The sequence below is a fragment of the Oncorhynchus masou genome, chromosome 6, assembly GCF_036934945.1.
Source record: "Oncorhynchus masou masou isolate Uvic2021 chromosome 6, UVic_Omas_1.1, whole genome shotgun sequence".
Classification (NCBI taxonomy): domain Eukaryota; kingdom Metazoa; phylum Chordata; class Actinopteri; order Salmoniformes; family Salmonidae; genus Oncorhynchus; species Oncorhynchus masou.
This window is the reverse complement of record NC_088217.1, coordinates 71063165-71082614: the sequence shown is the minus strand read 5'-3', so window position 1 is coordinate 71082614 and position 19450 is coordinate 71063165. Positions and strand designations below refer to the sequence as shown.

Genomic DNA, 19450 nt, shown 5'->3' with positions numbered 1-19450 from the left:
TATCAGCTATGTTTAAAAAAAAAGGCAATACATGAGTCTGAAAGAACTGTTTCGCGGCATGACTAGGCTCCGCAGTTGTATAGTGCAATCAATGTACTGTTTAGTGTTGTGTTGTGTAGCTACTTTGCTGGCATGCATCCCACATATGATTTTCTTTTGTCACACGGAGATGTACATGCTAAAATCGCCGCTGATGTGGGTTATAATGAATGGCCATTTTTGTAGGGGTTTATTTATTTCATTTTTTATTGTAAGGGAAAATCAAGTCAGAAGTTTTAAAGTGGAAATATTACAAACTTCAGAAGCCTTTTTAAGCCTAAAATACACTACAAGTGTTCTCTTGCAACAGGGTGATCAAAGATACTAAAACTGTATCTGCTCTCCTCTATCTGCTCTCGTACTTATGATCTACCGACACATTTGTCATTGCCCAGAATATAAGTGTGCTGTTCATAATTTTGGGAAATGGACCATTGCTTCCTCCCCAAAACTACTAAATGTTTTGTAGTTAGATTTTATCTGCTTCTGTGCATTCTGATTTAGCCATGCGCTCTGAGATGCATTGCTCTAGCCTCACTGACTGAGCAGGCTTTGCAGTAGAACACGGAGTGATGAGTCTACCGTAGACGTGGTCGCTATACTGTATGCATAGTATTTATTTAGCTATCTATCTAAACGTTTTTTTAGTAACATCAGCAAACATGCTGGACTTTGCGATATTTGCAGTGACTTTTGTCATCATTCTGGTCGGCGCAGTCCTCTATTTGTATCCAGTAAGTCAATGCCTGTGCTTATATCAGCCAATATTTGTAACATCGTATATCCACCCATGTCATTACTAGCTACGTGTAAACTGATAACTCTGTGCACAGTTTTACAGTGACATGACAGTTAAAAAAATCCCTGGACATTTAATGTATCTACCTTTAGTACTCAAATGTTTCAGCAGTTTAAGTGAATTGTAGAACATATGGCAAAGGAGTTGACATGTTTTTTTCAAAGCTGAAGTTTTTGGAGGTTACTGCCATGGACTTAGAATATGTAAACCCCACACTATTTATTGTCATGTTTACTTTATGCTATGTCTCTCTTGAAACTGAAAGTAACATGCTTGATTCATTTTTTTATCAAGTCATCAAGAAGTGCTTCTGGTATACCAGGTCTCAACCCTACAGAAGAGAAGTGAGTAGCCTATGACCAGATGTGTTTTACAACTTTCTAAGTACTGTCTCTCTTTTGCACTCAGGTAAGGTCACCACACTTGACCTGAGCCTGTATTTATAAAGCGTCTCTGTAGGAGTACTGATCCAGAATCCGATCCCCCTGTCTATTCATCTCCATATAAACGGCAAAACTGATCTTAGATCAGCACACATACACTGAGAAGCTTTCTGGATACAGGCCCTGGCCTGGCCTAGGTTCATATTGGTTTGTTTGTCTCATTCTCTTAATCTAGGGATGGAAATATACAAGACATAGTGAACCAAGGCAGTCTGCATGAGTTCCTGGCTTGTCTACATGGACAGTTTGGTCCTGTGGCATCCTTCTGGTTTGGAGGACGCCCTGTGGTCAGCTTGGGTTCAGTGGACCAGCTACGGCAGCACATCAACCCCAACAGGACTAGTGAGTACTGGGGAGGGAGGGAAACTATTGGGAGGAAAGGGAAACAGGTGCTCTGTCCCTACTAACATACCATTAAAATGCATGCTTAAACGATTGCACCATTCTAAGTGGAATGCAGGTATAGATAGACGTTGTAACAGATTCAGGTGATTTCTGTTTTACATGTACAGCGTTGTTTTGAAATTAAGAAACAGTAACATGATTTCCATTGTGACATCTTCTATCCTTACTTTGTAGTGGACTCATTTGAGACAATGCTGAAGTCGTTGCTAGGGTACCAGTCAGGAATGGGTGGAGGGGCCACAGAGGCTGTAATGAGGAAGAAGTTGTATGAGAGTGCCGTCAACAACACCCTGAAGGAAAACTTTCCCCTGCTGCTGAAGGTTTGCCTCTTACACAGTGGCTCATTTGGCCATTTTTAATATTTGGCTGTATTATTCTGCAATCCTTTCTTATGTTTTTGTGTATCCATTTAGTATTTGTTTACTCAAAAGCTTTTTGTGCTCACTTCCTTGGGATGTTAAAGTTTGGTAGCCTAGTAGTTAGATTGTTGGGCCAGTAACTGGAAGGTTGCTGGATCGAATCCCTGCGCTGACAAGGTAAAAATCTGTTGTTCTGCCCGGGCGCCGAAGATGTGGATATCGATTAAGGCAGCCCCCCCACACCTATCTGATTCAGAGGGGGTTGGGTTAAATGCGGAAGACACATTTCAGTTGAATGCGTTCAGTTAGACAACTGACTAGGTATTCCCCTTTCCCATTGACACAAACTCTCTGTCTCCCTCCCACCCTTTCTGTCCTGTTCTAGCTGGTGGAGGAGTTAGTGGGGAAGTGGAAGTCTTTCCCTAAGGACCAGCACACACCCCTCTGTGCCCATCTGCTAGGATTGGCCATGAAGGCTGTCACTCAACTCGCTCTGGGTGACCGCTTCCGGAATGATGCTGAAGTCATCGGCTTCAGAAAGAACCATGAGGCAGTGAGTGAGCAGTCACATTGAAAGTCACCGTTTCTTGTGAAAAGATGCCCATTACGACCTGTGTTGTTTGCAGATTTTCACTGATAATTCCCTTTACTTGTCAGATCTGGTCAGAGATCGGAAAAGGCTATTTGGACGGTTCCATGGAGAAGAGCTCCATCAGAAAGGAACACTATGAGAGCGGTGAGTGAGAACTAGTTCACTGCTATGGATCATATGTGTTACCTGTACATCTCAGCATTAAGGAGAAGTGTATCTAAAGTTCCATGTATAATAGTTGTATTTTCATCAACATTTATTATGAGTATTTCTGTGAATTTATGTGGCTCTCTGCAATATCACTACATGTTTTGGAACTACTGAACCTAACATGCCAATGTAAAATAAGATGTTTGGATATAAATATTATTACCGAACAAAACATACATGTATTGTGTAACATGAAGTCCTATGAGTTTCATCTGATGAAGATCATCAAAGGTTAGTGATTAATTTGATCTCTATTTGTGCTTTTTGTGACTCCTCTCTTTGGCTGGAAAAATGGCTCGGTTTTTCTGTGAGTTGGTGGTGACCTAACATAATTGTTTGTGGAGCTTTCGCTGTAAAGCATTTTTGAAATCATATACTGTGGCTGGATTAACGAGAATTTTACCTTTAAAATGGTGCCTAATACTTGTATGTTTGATAAATTAGATTTCTGAGATTTCTGTAGATTTGTATTTGACGCCCTGCAATGTCATTAGCTGTTGGTTCCTCTAGTGGAACCCCAGTCCTAGACAGGTTTTAAGAGAACTTCCACTTCCTTATTGAATGTATCTGAAATAAAAAAGAGATTGTTAGAGTATCTTCCTATGTGTATAAATTCTCTGTCTTCATGCTAAGTACATTATGTTTGTTAACAGCACTGGCAGAAATGGAAACAGTGCTGATGTCTGTGGCTAAAGACAGGAAAGGACAAAGGAGCCAGACAGCGTTTGTGGATGCTCTTCTCCAGTCCAACCTCACAGATAGACAGGTGATGCACAGATTCCTTGTTATAAGGAGAATAGGCTCATTGGGGCAGAGCATAGAGCCTCCTGTTGTTGTTACTCACATGTAGAGGAAAATAACGCTTTCATCCTACTTTTGTTTTAATGAATTCTTGTTTTCATTGTTTCTCTTTTGTAGGTGATGGAGGACAGCATGGTATTCACACTGGCAGGTTGTGTCATCACAGCTAATTGTGAGTACTAGTAATAAATAGATTATGCCTATCTACGTTAGAACTTGCAGCCTTTATGGTGTATCCAATCGTCATTTTTTTTCTGAACGAATAAGTTCATTCATTTGGTTAGTATTCTGTCAGAAAATCTTTCTCTCAAACTGTTGATGTTTCTCTTTGTGGTTGTAATATTTTCCCAGTGTGCATCTGGGCAGTACACTTCCTGTCCACTTCAGAGGAAGTTCAGGAGAAGTTGCATCAGGAGCTGGAGGATGTTCTGGGCTCTGAGCCTGTTTCTCTGGATAAGATCCCACAGCTCAGGTGACCTCTGACTCTGTCTGACAGACAAATTACATCAACGATGTGATGCAGTGTCATAGAGGTGTTTCAGATCCACTCTTGCATGATGAGTACCTTATATGGGACCTGAAGACTGGTGTGAGCTTCCTGAGTTAATGCCTAAGCTAACAGGAGGTAAACAGCCTTGTGGCCCACATGACACCCAGGTTCGAACCCTGGTCGGTCACAGCAGAAGGGGCAGGTATCCTCATGGTATCCTCATGGTGACATGTCTTCAAGGAATATTTATAGATACATTTTATCATGCCTATCAAATGCATCTTCTATACTATAGGTACTTCCAGCAGGTTTTGAACGAGACTGTGCGGACAGCCAAACTGACGCCCATCGCAGCCCAGCTCCAGGAAAATGAAGGGAAGGTCGATCAGCACATTATTCCTAAAGAGGTATCTTATTCTCCTCTTCCCTACTTAGTCCCTTTATTATCCACATCTCACTGTCACTGTCAGCAAGTGCTTGTGGATGTAAAATTAACTGAATTTTGAAGTTTAAAGTGAATGATGAAAACACTTTATTCCTATGTTTCTTTTAGACACTGGTAATCTATGCCCTTGGGGTAGTCCTACAGGATGCAGACACCTGGAGCCGTCCCTACAAGTCTGTTCATATGTATTTTTGCCAACTAAAGAGACGATTTTTGCTGGATTTCTTTTGGTACCGATTTTGAATTCTTGCACTATGTTCATCCAGGTTTGACCCAGATCGATTCACAGAAGATTCAGCCAGGAAAAGCTTCTCTCTGCTTGGATTCTCAGGGAGCCAGGCCTGTCCTGAGCTGAGGTAACGGGGATGGGAGAGGATAGTGGCGTGCACTTGAGGTTAACCAAGGGGCTAGGGCCATTTCTAGTTGTAATTACACAGGAGCAACTTCTTATACAGTTTTACCATATTTCTTCGACAACATCAAAGGAAAGGAGAGGGAGTGTCACTACCAGGCAAAGAAGAAGGACGTGGGCTTGTTACTAACTTTTTATACCACCATTTTGCCACCTTTCAGGTTTGCGTACACAGTGGCCACTGTCGTCCTCAGCACTGTAGTGCGCCAACTGAAGCTGCATCAGGTGAAGGGACAGGTGGTAGAGGCTAGATCTGAGCTGGTGTCAACGCCTAAAGATGACACATGGATCACTGTGAGCAGAAGAAGCTAAACTAACAGTGGACATTTGTCTCAAACTCCATCTGTGGAAGAGGAACTGTGTTATTTGGGAAGGTGCTTGTCAGTTAGCCTAGATTCTAGACCGAGTGGAACTGTTAAAAAACATTAAACATGATGGTGCGGTTTGTAGGGCTATTTGTCAGTGAGCTCTTGAACATGGTTTTGATTAGCTCAAGTCATTGCCAATGGTGACTCGTCATTTGAGCTACCACCTGAAGTAGCTTTTTGTTCTGCCTATTTCGATATGAGGATCAGTACCTATCTTTTCAAGTTCCATGACCATTGATGTATTGTCTTAAACCTTGCCTTAAACCAACATTCCAGCTGAACTGCCTTCCAAAGCACGTGGTCCCCACTCCCCCAGATATATGGCATTTTTGACAGTTCATTTTTAAAATAACACTTTACACTACTCTTGTGTTAGGATAGGAATATAATATTTTGCACATTTGTTGCAGCCCCACTGTTGTGAGCATATATTGCCACCTTCAAGACATCTTGGCCATTATTATCAACAAGTGCTCACTCTGTATCTGCAGGGTCTCTGGTTCAATCCCCAGCCCTGTTTCCCCTGTATCGCTACATTAGCATTGGTTGTTTAAAATAAAAATTATTAACAGCCTTTTTCCAGGTGCTATTGTTTCCTTTCAAAACAGAATCTTGAGGTTTTCTCATAATTTACACCAGTCACAATGTAAATTGACAAGGAATTGAAAGAGCAAAGATCTTGGTATCATATCCTCCACTTAAATTTGTCACAGATTGTTATACACTCCGTCATAGTTGGGATGCCCAACGCCACTTCTGCATGAGCGTTGGAGAGGCTGGGATCTGGCATGCATTGATTGCTAAAGATGTGAAAATGGCGGAGTTACAAATGCTTTTGGAAGAGGAGATTCCAGCTGGACGTAGTGCTTTATTAGATAGTTTTACCAATTTGGAAAGAGTTGCCGAGTATTGCGAAAGCAACTATGTTCAGGTAATGATAATTTTATAACATTATCAATTATATATTCTACGAGTATCATCTTTGACGGTGGGTGAAGTGATGGTTACGAGCTTTTGCCGATGAGGTGCAGCGACTCGACTGCAAGGGTGCTCCTGCTAGCGCGACCAAGCTAGGCTATAGATAACTAGCTAACCTTAGTTAGCTACTTCATGCAGAACGTAGCTATGTTTTCCCTAATATGAAAACATTGGTTGCCGTTCTCCAACCGTCGTACACGTGTAGTCATTTCTCAAACGTTCATGTAGTTGTTAGTATTTTTACTAACTTGACTTCGTTAGCTATTTACATCCAACCAAATAATGCTTGCTAGCTAACTAGTTGTGCTAACTAGCTGAGCTAGCACGAATTATCTGGGCACAGCTGGTTTCATGATTGACTGTCGTGATTGGGTATACAACAAGGTATTCAGCTAAGGTAAAGAAGTAAGGAATTTAATTGGATTTCAAATGATGGGACACGTTCTGATACCAGAAGAGAACCAAATAATCCACAAATAAACGAATTTTGACTATAGCAAACGAGCTAGCTAATTCCAACTAGCCACTAGTTTCTAGTTAGCTGCACTGCTAGCTGCCATTGCTGTCAAATTCTCCAGTGGTACGATTTTGAAATTCCCAACTCATGTCAACATTAGCTAGCTGTTAACATTGTCGTGAAGAAAATATATATACCATGTGTGCTACTTGTAAGCGTTTTTCTGCCAATATTTAGCGTTAGTTAGATAACGTTAATGTTAGTCTTGTGTGTGCCAAAGCAAGACACTGCAGATTGGATAGGACGCCCTGTATCATCAATGCCGAACTTCTTGTACTACTGACTGTAGAGTGGAAAATAAATCTGTGTTTCATAGACTACTGGTGGATCTGGCAGTGGCAGAACAAGCTAAATTGTTCATAACGTTAGTCATGCCATGAAGTACGTTTTTCCTAATATAATGTGAGGTTCTGACACCGAGTGTGAAACGTTTGTCAATAGTGCCACTGCCCTGGAACTAGAGGTCTTCACGGTTCCAAAAAGTTGGACGGGTTCCGAAATGGATCTGGGCTTTCCCACCCTGACCTGATATGCATAAATTCATTTTTAAATATAGAGACCAGTTCTGAACGGACCCGAGGACAACTAGAATCATTCCATATAGATTGGGTCGAAGGCAGGCCGATCCGAGTGATGGAGCTGATAAAGCCAAGCAGTGGGGGAGAGGTGCTGCTATAGAAGCCGGGGGAGGGGCCATATTTTGAGGAAGTGACATGGTGAGGAGGGAGAGATGAGACAGCAACCATCCAAGCTGACTCGCCCTATAGTATACTAATAGCTGCCATAGTTAGGTTATTTATCATCAAATATGGTTATATAGTACATGTCTAGGACTGTATCAAACCGGGAGAAGCTAGCTAACGTTAGCTAGCTAGGCTAAAAGAGGCTGCAGTGCATGCACTTTCTCACCCTGCAGTTACAAATAACTCCATTCAGAATATTAAGTAGCAAGTTGGCTCTTGGTTGTTGTAACCTATCCTTCTCTTTTAACTTTTAATTCTGTCAGATCTCATTTTTTTGGTCACTTACTCATACACTCAGTTGCCAGTTTATTAGGTTCTCCCATCTAGAACTGGGTTGGACCCCCCTTTGCCTCCAGAACAGCTGGAGTTTTTCGGGGGAATGTAAAAGTCGCTCAGTTGGTATCGAGGGTTTTCCACTCCTCAATTATCCAGTGTTGGTGATCGTGTGCCCACTGGATCCTCTTCTTGTTTTTAGCTGATAGGAGTGGAACCCAGTTTGGTCGTCTGCTGCAATAGCAATCTGCACACCACTGTTGTACTGCTCTGTTATTTGCCTGATTGTAGACCGCCTGTTAGCTTGCACGATTGTTGCCTCTCGACCTCTCATCTCGACCTGTTTTCGCTCACAGGACTGCCGCTTACTCTATGTATTTTGTTTGTCGTACTCTTCTCTGTAAACCCTAGACACGGTCGTACGTGAAAAGCCCAGGAGGCCAGACGTTTCTGAGATGCTTCAAACGGCGCGCCTGGCACCGACAATCATTCCACACTCAGTTGCTTAGGTCACTTGTTTTACCCATTCTAAAGTTCAATCGAACAGTAACTGAATGCCTCGATTGTCTGTGCCTGCATTATATAGTAAGCCATGGCCACGTGACTCACTCTCTGTAGCGTTGATCCATTTTTGTGAACGAGGTGGTTTACCTAATAAACTGGCCACTGTATTTTGCAGATGTTATCGCATGGCAGCAAAATGCTTATGTTTCTAGCTCCAACAATGCAGTTTACCTAACAACACAAAATGGTACACACACATCCCCCAAATTTTAATTAAGAAATATCAGAATGAGCAATGTCAGAGTCTGGTGTATATGTATATAAATCATATGTGTAATGGTGTGTATGGACAGTATATGAATAGGAAAGGTGTGCACAGCAGTAGTTATATAGGATGAACCTTGAGTAGAATACAGTATATACATATGAAGTGGGTAAAACGGTATGTAAATATGATTAAAGTGACCAGTGTTCAAATGTCCTGGCACTGAATGCGCAATGACATTATTGGGTATAGTTAATAATTAACATGACTAAAGATGTCTTGACCTGTGATCTTGCTTCTGCCGAGCTGTGATCATGACTGTCATTCTCACACACTTGACTCAAGCACGGACTCCATACTGGTATTCATTAAAACAAATATTTTCAGGAGTTAACTGCACCTGGTATTCCCAGGAAGTCTCCCGCCCCAGTACTAACCAGACCCGAACAGGCATGTTCAGGATGGTATGGCCACAAGCATATTTAAAAAAAACAAAATTTCTCCCTGAATTAGGTCCCTTGGCTCATCTCTGCAACTCCTCAATGGACTTGGGAGAGACGAAGGTCAAGTCATGCGCCCTCCGGCCACCTACTTATCACACTGCTCGCTTAACCTGGATGTCAGACACACAAATGTCAGAGGAAACACCGTTCAACTGACGACCAGGGTCGCTAGAGCGAGATTAGCCAAGGAAAGCCTACCCTGGAAAACGCTGGGCCAATTGTGCGCCCTCGTATGGGGCTCCCAGTCACAGCCGGTTGTGACACGCTTCAGAACTTCGGCGCAGTGCTTTTGACCACTGCGCCATCCAGGACTCAAGATATTTAATTAGGCTAATCTGAGATTGTTCAATAAAAGTCTGCTGGTTCCCCATTAGGCCAAGCCTATATAGTTAGTCACAGAATGGATCACTGGTCTTCTGTTTTAGATTAGTCACATGCACACGGTCGCAGAAGTAATTACAGAGTACAGTGAAATTCTTAAGCTCTGAGCACTAACTGTGCAGGTCAAAAAGAGAGGTGAATGAAACAATAACAGTACAAATATTATTATACATATTTACAACTGTAGTAATGATACATTTCCATTGGGGGGTGGGGGCAGGGTAAATGTCCATTGTGTGTGTGTGTGTGTGTGTGTGGGGGGGGGGGGGGTGTCCGTGTAGTCTGACCATTTCAGTTCCTCTGAGATGAATATGCAGAGGAAATTGAAGTTTTTGACCGTCTCCATTGATGTGGACAGCCTGGTTCCTCCTGAAGTCCACAATCGGCTCCTTTGTTTTGCTGACGTTGAGGGAGAGGTTGTTTACCTGGCACCACGCCGTCCGAGTGCCTGCCTGCCTCTCTGAAGGCCGTCTCGTCGTTGTTGGTAATCGGGCCTACTACTTTCGTGTTGTCATCCAACTTGGAGTTGGAACTGTGTGAAGCCACGCAGTTAGGAAGAGGTTCGATTGAAGTGCTCTGGTCTACCTGATGTAGGCCTATTTGTCAATGATTTTTTTGCTGAAGTTTGAGTGTTGTATGAGTTAAACCTATTTTTGTCAGAGTTAATTGCAGGTTAGCTATGAATAAATGATCTGAAGAATGCTGTCAGTTGATCTTGAGACTGCTACAAGTGTGAGAGTTTGTGTGCTCTTGTCATCCCAGTGCACTACAACTGCACCTTTCTTTGAATACTGACAACCTGTTTGTCTTCTTGCTTGAGAATGGATGTAATTCCTTAGTGGTGCTCTTGACTCCCTGTAAGGCATGCGTGTGTATTTGTGGAATTCGTGACTGAGGCTGCCTAGTTTTCACTGTTGTTAAAGTGCATCTGAAGGCAAATAACATCTTCTCTGATAGGCTGTTTTCTATGTGGCATTGATATTAGTCAGACACATTCATTCTAGTGTCAACATTGACTACAAAGTGGAAATAGGATAATTTTGTTCATGAGGTCAGTATTGTTACAAAATGAGTTTTGTAAGTGAGTTCATCATGACCTGAGGGTTGGGTTTTGATTTCGACAATGCTCACTTGCCCTCTGACATGGGATCCACAGCTGCTGTGATTGCGCTCTACAGACCTCCCCATCAGTGCAACGGATCTGACTTTGTTTACATAAGACAACAAGTCACACATTTTTTTCATTTAAAAAAAAAACTTGAGCAATACTGCACCCAACACCTTAACTAGATGTAAAACTGCGCAACTAAAACCTCAGCAAAAACGTCAATTAACTACATATTTCTTGAGTTCTTAGAATCATTGACTATTTTGAAGAAGTAATACTGGCTTTGTTCCTATGGTGTTTCATAGGGGACAAACATCAATAACTGTCACATCGAACCACACCCCCAAGACTGAAAACTTGTTTTTTCTTAAAGAGCAGCAGAGAAACGCATGCCAGAATCCGTGCATTGTTGTTCTTTAACACACCGTCCATGGAAATCCGGGCAGATGGGGAGGGTAGAGGGTTGTCGTTTTAGAAAAGTAATGTCGGTCAGTACATACTGTCAAGAAGGGCGTTGTGGTCAGAAAAGCAAGGAAAGGTTCACCTCCAGGAAATTGTTTCCCTCTGAAAACATAAGGGCTTGCCTTGTCATCCTTCAGCCCCTGCAAGATCCTATTTATATGATATCAATGCTCTCCTTTTTATGCTGCCTGGCTTTGTTGTTTTCTTATTGCCTCGCTACACTCGCTTCTGTTACTGATGTCTATCTGTTCATCCTCTCTCTCTCTCACTCACTCTCCCTCATCAGTCACCAGATAAGCACAGAGCGTTGGAAGAGACTAAGAACTACACCACCCAGTCTCTGGCCAGCGTAGCCTACCTGATCAATACCTTGGCCAACAATGTCCTGCAGATGCTTGACATTCAGGCCTCCCAGCTCCGCCGCATGGAGTCCTCCATCAACCACATCTCACAGGTATGGCTGCCGGGATGTGGACCACTTTGTCTACACACGCATTGGATGCACGCGTTGCGAAATACACTCACACACACATCCATATAGCCTAAAAATACTTTATATGCCTAGCTCAAAAAGCTGTTTTGTTCAAGTCTATTTCTTGTATTTCTGCCCCTTGTGCGGCCCCAGACAGTGGACATCCACAAAGAGAAAGTGGCCAGGCGGGAGATTGGCATCCTGACCACCAATAAGAACACCTCTCGCACACATAAGATCATTGCTCCGGCCAATCCAGAGAGGCCGGTGCGCTACATCCGCAAGCCAATCGACTACAGCCTGCTGGATGACATGGGCCACGGAGTCAAGGTAGGGAGCAGTGGGGCATTGACGTTTACCGACTGGATTCCTGATGATAGTAGTACATTTTTATTTTTGTAGTGGAGTGAGTTTTCATCAAACTTTTGTAGCACTAAGATCATGGACAAACACTGATCTTCGTGTGACAACTGTTTTGGGGAACTCCCCCCTGTTTGGTACAAAGACAGTAGTAGGCCCTTGGGAAAAGCACGAGGGTGTGGCGTTAAGTGTGAGTCACTTTGACTAGGACAGTGTGTGACTTGTTCGCTTTTTCCCTGACAACATCTGTGGACTGTAGGCCTATAACATTGCTACATGTGTTTCTGTGCATTTTCTCGCTATTAGTCACTAATCCTCCTTTCTCTTTCTCTCTCTTTGCATCACTTATTTGCCTTTAAAATGAACCTAGTGGTTGCTAAGGTTTAAGGTAAGGATTTCTAACGAAATGTAAACCCTAAAAACAACGTTGTTATGCGTGTAAGACCAGAGTGTGTTTTGTCTGATCCCAGGTTGTCTTGTTGCTCTGTTGACTAGTATTTCCCTGTTGTTTTTGTAACCTCTCTCACCATGTCCTATAGGCCAGTGCTCAGAACATGAAGGCCGGAGCCACAGGTCTCCCTCGCACCAACCCACCCACACAGAAGCCGCCAAGCCCACCCATGTCAGGGAAGGGAACCATTGGGTATGTAAATGTGGCAGGTGCCACAACTCCTGTCCATGCTGCTCATTTCCTTGAGAAAAGCATGCTTTCAGTCTCAGCCAATCACGATCAGACATCTAAAACATGTTTGTCAATGGACAACATCTGATCATGCAGGCACCAGGTGTCCCTTTGTACTACAGATTGCTGTAGTGTCCCTCTGCTCCTCCTAAGCCCCGTATGGTGGGCTAGGGACCAGGCTACCCCCTCACCACCCAGCAGCGACCTTCATTGACATTTATTTAAGGTTCTGAGCAGACCTCTTTGTGAAAAGGTCAAAGCTAGCCTGTGGCACATGATATGCTGTTTGATGATATAATGAATGTGCATACATACCTAATTTCTTCAGGTGTGTGGTCGTTCCAGTGAATGGGTATCTTCAAATGTGTTTATTGACATTATGGGCTACTGTTATTGTTGCTTTGTCCTGTTATGTGTCCCTGTCCAGTTTGTATCCCCCTCTACAGACCTGTCCATAACAGTAATGTATGTAATGGTTTATAACTTTGTTTTTATGTCTTTTCTAATGTTTAAGCGCTGTGTGTGACCTTCAAACATGTCCCCCCTGAAATGAGACGCATGTCGGGCATCCATGACACACTGCCCTAGTCCAGTCTCTGGTGTAGAGGAGGCATCTCTGTCTGTGGTGTTTTGGTTGCTTTTGTTCCCCCCCCTCCACCCCCATATGTGTGATGTCATGTGACTCCTCCCCCCTCAACTCTAATTCGGGCTGTTCATGCTCTCCATGGCAACAGCGCTCAAAGTTCCATCCCTTACACAATCACAGGGGGAGATTATACTTGGCTGCTCATCCATACTTTTGAGGCTTTTTATTCCACTGAAGCACATCAATAGACATCACTGTCCTCGGTTGATGTTGGGCTGTGTAAGAACCGAAGTAGCAGCAGCTGTGGATACGATTGATGCATTTAATGCCTTTTCCCACCTACACCCCATTTTGAGTTTGCACTGGTTCTCTTTTATTTATTTTGGTTCCCATGTTTGTCCTCCTTTTCTTGTCGTCGCCCCCCCTCCCCTCACTTGTGGATATTAAACTCCTCTCATACCCCTCCCCTCGCAGGCGCCACTCCCCCTATAGGACACTCGAGCCGGTGCGTCCTCCCGTTGTCCCTAACGACTACGTCTCGAGCCCGACGCGCCATGGCAACATGGCGCCCCCACAGCAGAGCCCTGCACGCACTGCGTCTGTTAATCAGAGGAACCGCACGTACAGGTACCCCGCCCCGCATGCTCCCAGCACACCGCTAGCTAAAAACACGTCTAGAACACACTTTGAGCGGCCCTGGACTCACTGAAAAGACACGCTTAGATTCAACTGCCCTGTAGTAAAGATCTGCTGCAATAGATTAGACACTGTAGCTACATGCTACTAAACTCCTTTTCCCCCCAGCCCTACCCACAGGACTTAATATAATAATATCACCAAAAAACTGGTCTGAAATACTTTGAATAGGCACTACACCAAGCACACAAAACGAACGTACAGCTCAGATAGGCATGTATTCAAATATGTTTCTTGTTTCCAAGTAATGTATTTTTATCATCTGCGTAACAACAGAGGATATTCAGATCAGATAAGCACGAGCAGCTCTGGGTGTCACTGAGGCTCCTACCAGGCAGTGAGAACAAGATCTTTAGGACTACATGACAGAGTATCTGCCACCAGAGAATTGAAGCTTGGCCTTTGTAATTCAGCTGATCCCTTTTCTCCGTCAGTCCCTTCTGAGCACATTATTACGTTTGAAACTGACGTTAAAACTAATAGTAGCAATGGTTGACCTTGGCTTAAATTAATCAGACAGTCCTTTCTGCTCCAACCTATCTATGCGTTGGTCCTTTTCTTCCATCCATCCAGTTTCTCACTCATTCCCTGTCTCCAGTCTCCTTCCTCTTTTCTTCTCGCCTTGATTTTCTTCAGATGCCTCCAGCTTTGTCGTGCCTCTGTCTTTGTCACTTCATGTCTCACTAATGGACCACCGCTAAATGTCATGTTGTAATCTGTGACGTTTTATTCATTTCTTTATTGCTGTACATGTCATCTCAAAGCAGAGCTGTTCATTTAAATCTGTTCAGTGCTAGGTAGGGGGGGGGGGGTGCAGGAGTTTGGGCCAGGAGAGACACTGGTTTGGTAGGTTGTGCTTGCAGGTCCGCTTGCAGGTCCGCTGATACCAATAGGGCTCTAAGGACCGGTTTCCTGCACCACAGATTAAACCAAGCGCTGGACAAAAAAAAAATCACTGTACTTTTTATTCCAGTAGTAGGCTTAATCTGTATCTGGGGAACTGGCCCTACAAAGTATATAACCTCTAATCTATACTGTAAATGACTTGATGCCTGCGGGTGTTGATTGGGTTTTGTGATGGGCTGTGTGACATCACTAGCAGTGGCAGCAGTGGAGGCAGCCACCCCAGCAGCAGCAGCCGCAGCAGCAGCAGAGAGAATAGCGGCAGCGGCTCCGTGGGCTTGCCTATCGCCGTGCCAACGCCTGCCCCGCCCCCCACAGCATTCCCAGGTAAGGTCTGGCCACATGCCCTGTCTACTGTCTAAGCTCCACCTACTAGCTCTCTAAAGAGCAATAATGTCTGTCAGACTGCTTTAAACTCTCTCCTTCCTTCCCCCTTGATAGTGTCTGAGCACCTGTCTTTATCTCCCTCTCCTGTCTTTCCTTCTTTCCTTTCCTCTTTTTTTCCCACTGCTTTCCTCCCTTTCCCACCTGCTGATGGTGCAGGTACTGCCCCTGCCCTTCCCAACCCTGCTAAGCCACCTCCCACTACCACTACTACTCCCGTCCCATCTGATGGCCTCCCTGTACTCTCTCTAGCTCCTAATCCCTCCCCCACCCCCCCACCTGAGGGTCCACCTGTGCCCCCTCCCCCACCCCAGCTCCCCACTTCCGTCACTAGCACCGGCCCTGCTGCTTTCAGCACTCCCGCACAAGGTGAGTGCCCCCCCCACCACCACCACCCTCTCCCCTGCATCACGACCATCTCTCCCATCATCCCAGGACCTGTATCTGTCTGTGTACCAGCGGGGATGTTGTCATGTGGGCTGGTCGTTCTCCACCCATGCATCATCAAGAGTTTCTCCATCACCCTCCCTCTCACTGTCTGATCTGTCACTCTGTCTTTTCCTTTTTCCTCTGGGTGTCTTTCTCATTCCGTTCTTAGGGCAACTCTCTCCCGTCGCCCCCAGTCACCACCTGCATGCCATCATCACGCCTTGTGCATGAGTTAAATTGTTCTTGTGTTCTTACAGTAAGTGATGTTGAAAAGGGTCTTTGACTTGAAATATGCCATGATAATAAGACATCTGAATACCAAAACTGTAAAGTGCTTACATCGAACCCATGAATTAAGTGCATCATGTGATGGGAAACAGTAGTGGTAAGTTCAGTGACATAGCTACACCATACCAAAATCTCTCTGGTTCCCCTTGCTGTCTGTACCCCAGGTGCCCCCCAGTTTTTCAGCATGAACCGGCCGGTGCAACCACAGAACCCTCCTGCGGTGGGGGGGTCTCTGCCATACCGTCGGCCCGCGTCATTGACGGGCCAGCCCAACTCCAACGTGGCCCTGAACCAGCCCCAGCCCAACGGAGGACCCCACTTCAACCAGGCCCCAAGTAAACAGCCTGGAGTAGCAACACATCACTCCTACCAGAACGCAAATGGGCTTTTGTGTTTAGAGATCTTTCTCATTTAGATTGAGCCTGCCTCTTTTAAAGCTTTCTTTCATATATTACTGTCTGGTTTGGATCCTAGAGAGTTTGGGCTTCTGGTCCATCCTGTAACTTATTTGTAGAAACAAAATGTATACCGGCCCAAATTATTTCTGTTACTTGGCTTATTAGCGTTTTGGTTAAAAAACAACATTTTAAATACAAGCTGACAAAAATGTTCAGTTCTTGTGGGAGAAAACAACTGTAATTTTGTGAGTTCCCAGAACCTCACTAGAGTATTGAATTCATACATAAAAACTCCCATTTGATTTCAGAAGACAGGCAAACCTATGGGAAGGCACAAAGTGCCTAGGTCTCGGCAGCTCGCTGTCTTTTTTTTGTGTGAAAGGATTCCTGCTCTTGATTTAGCCATTTTAATGCCTAGTCTGCCTACTGATCTAACTGGCTTCTATCATATTCTAATTCCACCACATCTCTCTTTCTGCCTTCCTTTCTTTCCTAATTACAATCTTCCCCTCCTTTCTTTCTTCTCTCTCGCTCTCTCTCTCTCTGCTTCTCCTGTGGTGTGTGTGTGTGTGTGTGCATAGCAGGTCCTCTTGTTGCCCCCCCTCCCCCCTCCATGCAGATCACTCCTCAGCTCCCTCTGATGGGCTTTGTGGCTCGGGTACAGGAGACCAGTAAGTGGCTTTTAGCTCCTCCGCCTTGTTGCCTGGTCTTTGCAGCGGCTCCGTCGTGCATGTGTTTGTTACTCATGACGTGAGTCTATTTTTGTCTTTACTTCAAAGCTGAACTATCCATCGACTTCGATTTACCTGTCTGAAATAAACTTCCCACCTGTGCGCGTTGGAAATTTCTTCTCCTTTCCCCCAGAATTCTGTTTGTCTTCATACATTTTCAGCATGGATACCCAAACAACCACTCCAGCCCTTCGCCACATGCATGGGAATGCCAGTGTCAATCCACATGTCTACATTCACTGGTTGGTTAGTTACAAGGTTCCTGACTGTGTTTTGTGTCCCCCCCCCCAGTCTCAGATGTGCCCCCACCCCCGCCCCCTGTAGAAGAAGCTGTGTTTGAGGAACCCACACCGCCCCCTCCAGAGGACTATGAGGATGATGATGAGGAGGAAGAAGAGTCGGCCGTGGTGGAGTACAGTGATCCCTATGCAGAGGAGGACCCCCCGTGGGCCCCACGCACCTACATGGAGAAAGGTAGCGAGTGATTCTCTCTTCCACCCTGATCTAACATGCCCTATTCACTTCTCCTGTTGTTCTCTTTTTCATTTGCCCTCCCTTGTGCTCTACCCATCTACTGTCCTCTTCGCTCCACTCTGATTTGGTGGACAGTGGTGGCGATCTACGACTACGCGGCGGACAAGGAGGACGAGCTGTCCTTCAACGAGGGCGCTATCATCTACGTCATCAAGAAGAACGACGACGGCTGGTACGAAGGAACGATGAGTGGCACCACCGGCCTCTTCCCCGGGAACTACGTCGAGTCCATCATGCACTATGTCGACTGAGGAAGAGGAGAGGTTATAGGAAGGTCAAAGACTTTGTTAGGCAGAGCATGATCACATTGAGGAAGTTAACGAGGAAGAGACGAGCGTTCATGAAGAGTATACAACTATCCTCAACCGGTCTACCAGATGAAGTACATTGTACAACGGCCACTTGTAGATATTTCCTGTGTTTTTGAATGATATGAGACTTTATGGTGGGGGGTTTTTGTATGTACTATTAGGGCTTCATTTTGTCTTTACTATTATTACAAGGAAGGCTACAAGGATCTCTAAAAAAAAAAAAAAATCTCATTTCCTTTTGCCCTTATTTTAAAGTTTTATTTATGTGGACCATGTATTATACAGGGAGGGATGGTACTGTGGCCAGGGCTGCTGATTTAAGGATAGAAATAGATGTCAGATAATCCTGATGACGTTCTCTACTCTCAGCCCAAGAGAAGACGCAAGATGAGAATGCTTCTTTTTCTGACACTCCCCGAGCCTTTCTAGACTCATTTATTTAAAACCAGGAGCAGCTCCTATTGGTTAGTGGGATTAGGAGATGGATTGTTGCGCTTGAACTTTATACAATGTCACGTTAGGTGAGAAGACAAGCACATACTGTATGTCTACATTTGACTATAACAGCTAGATATTAGTGGTGGGTAAGACTGGGGGGAAAAAAGACTGAAACTGATTTGTTTTCAGCTCACCTGAACACCCATTTTGAAACTCTTCAGTTTGGATTCAGTAGTTAATGAATTGGTTCTGGCCCAAGGCTAGCTAGGGCAGCTTAGAACACTAGGGCTTGGAGCATGCTCAGTCACTACTTCACTTGCCTCACTTCACAGGCCAGATGGGTAGAGCAGTGTTTCTCAACCTTGTGGTCAGTTCTAGTTTTAATTGAAGACGTTGGCTTCCATGGCGCAAAATTGAGTCTTAAGTCTCTTCCTTACCTTGTAATCAAGACAGAATAGATTGACTTTGACTGTCTGGGAGTCCCTTTTTGGAAGATAAATACTCTGGCCACTCATTTGCATCAACGATTTCAATATTTGATGCTTATTCGTTCTTATCGTAGTGGGTCTTCACCAAAGCGTGGCGGACGGCATGCTTTTGAAAAAAAATATTTCAATAGTCTCCTTTTCTGCTATATTATTTCCGTCTCAATATGTTAGATATGGTGTGGTTATTGGTTTGTTTTTAAATATTCACCCATATTACCATTGACAGGTGGGGTTTCATGATGCATTTATAGGTGATAAAGGAAGCTTGTGCCATATTGAAGTGTGCGTGTGTAGGTGTCACTTCCATTTGCAATAAAATAAAAGACAAGTGGGATGGGTTTGAAAATGTAGATCTAAGTTATTTGGGATTGAAAGCACATTTGTGGTAAGAGTGAATTGTTACTGAAATAATTTAAAATAAGCTGTATTACTGCCTCAGATGAGGACTAATATTAAAGTGAGCCGCTGTAGAAATTATCCAACAAACCGGCACCAAAACCTTTCAATGACTCCGTCATGCTGAAACTGATGCATTGAGTGTGTTTATAGTCTCTAGAGGTACAAGTATTATTGCCAATGTGCTGGGCTCTGTGCTTGTCTGTCAGTCAAATCCTTTATTTTTTATTAAAAGTGGGTCTGTTGAGTCTTGCATG

General features: G+C 44.2%; 2 protein-coding genes across 19 annotated transcripts; both read left to right on the top strand.

The window, feature by feature from the left end:
- Positions 1–594: 594 nt before the first annotated feature.
- Positions 595–5937, top strand: LOC135542550 (cytochrome P450 20A1-like). Its single transcript, XM_064969610.1, has 13 exons — positions 595–773; positions 1133–1182; positions 1457–1623; positions 1861–2006; positions 2431–2598; positions 2703–2781; positions 3501–3613; positions 3766–3820; positions 4000–4120; positions 4434–4545; positions 4692–4756; positions 4850–4939; positions 5157–5937. The coding sequence occupies exons 1-13, from the start codon at positions 645–647 to the stop codon at positions 5305–5307; spliced, it is 1446 nt and encodes a 481-aa protein (XP_064825682.1). The 5' UTR covers positions 595–644; the 3' UTR covers positions 5308–5937.
- Positions 5938–6109: 172 nt separating this feature from the next.
- On the top strand, positions 6110–19445 carry LOC135542547 (abl interactor 2-like). 18 transcript variants are annotated; one of them, XM_064969589.1, is made up of 12 exons: positions 6110–6294; positions 11384–11551; positions 11723–11899; positions 12300–12317; positions 12469–12572; positions 13672–13824; positions 14993–15123; positions 15340–15549; positions 16062–16232; positions 16880–16966; positions 17318–17500; positions 17636–19445. In XM_064969589.1, exons 1-12 carry the CDS (start codon positions 6124–6126, stop codon positions 17809–17811), a joined length of 1749 nt encoding a protein of 582 aa, XP_064825661.1. In that variant the 5' UTR covers positions 6110–6123; the 3' UTR covers positions 17812–19445. The 18 variants fall into 18 exon arrangements, with proteins under 18 accessions (XP_064825661.1, XP_064825660.1, XP_064825662.1 ...); XM_064969588.1 differs by having other exon boundaries at positions 16877–16966; XM_064969590.1 differs by lacking the exon at positions 12300–12317 and having other exon boundaries at positions 16877–16966.
- Positions 19446–19450: the final 5 nt, after the last annotated feature.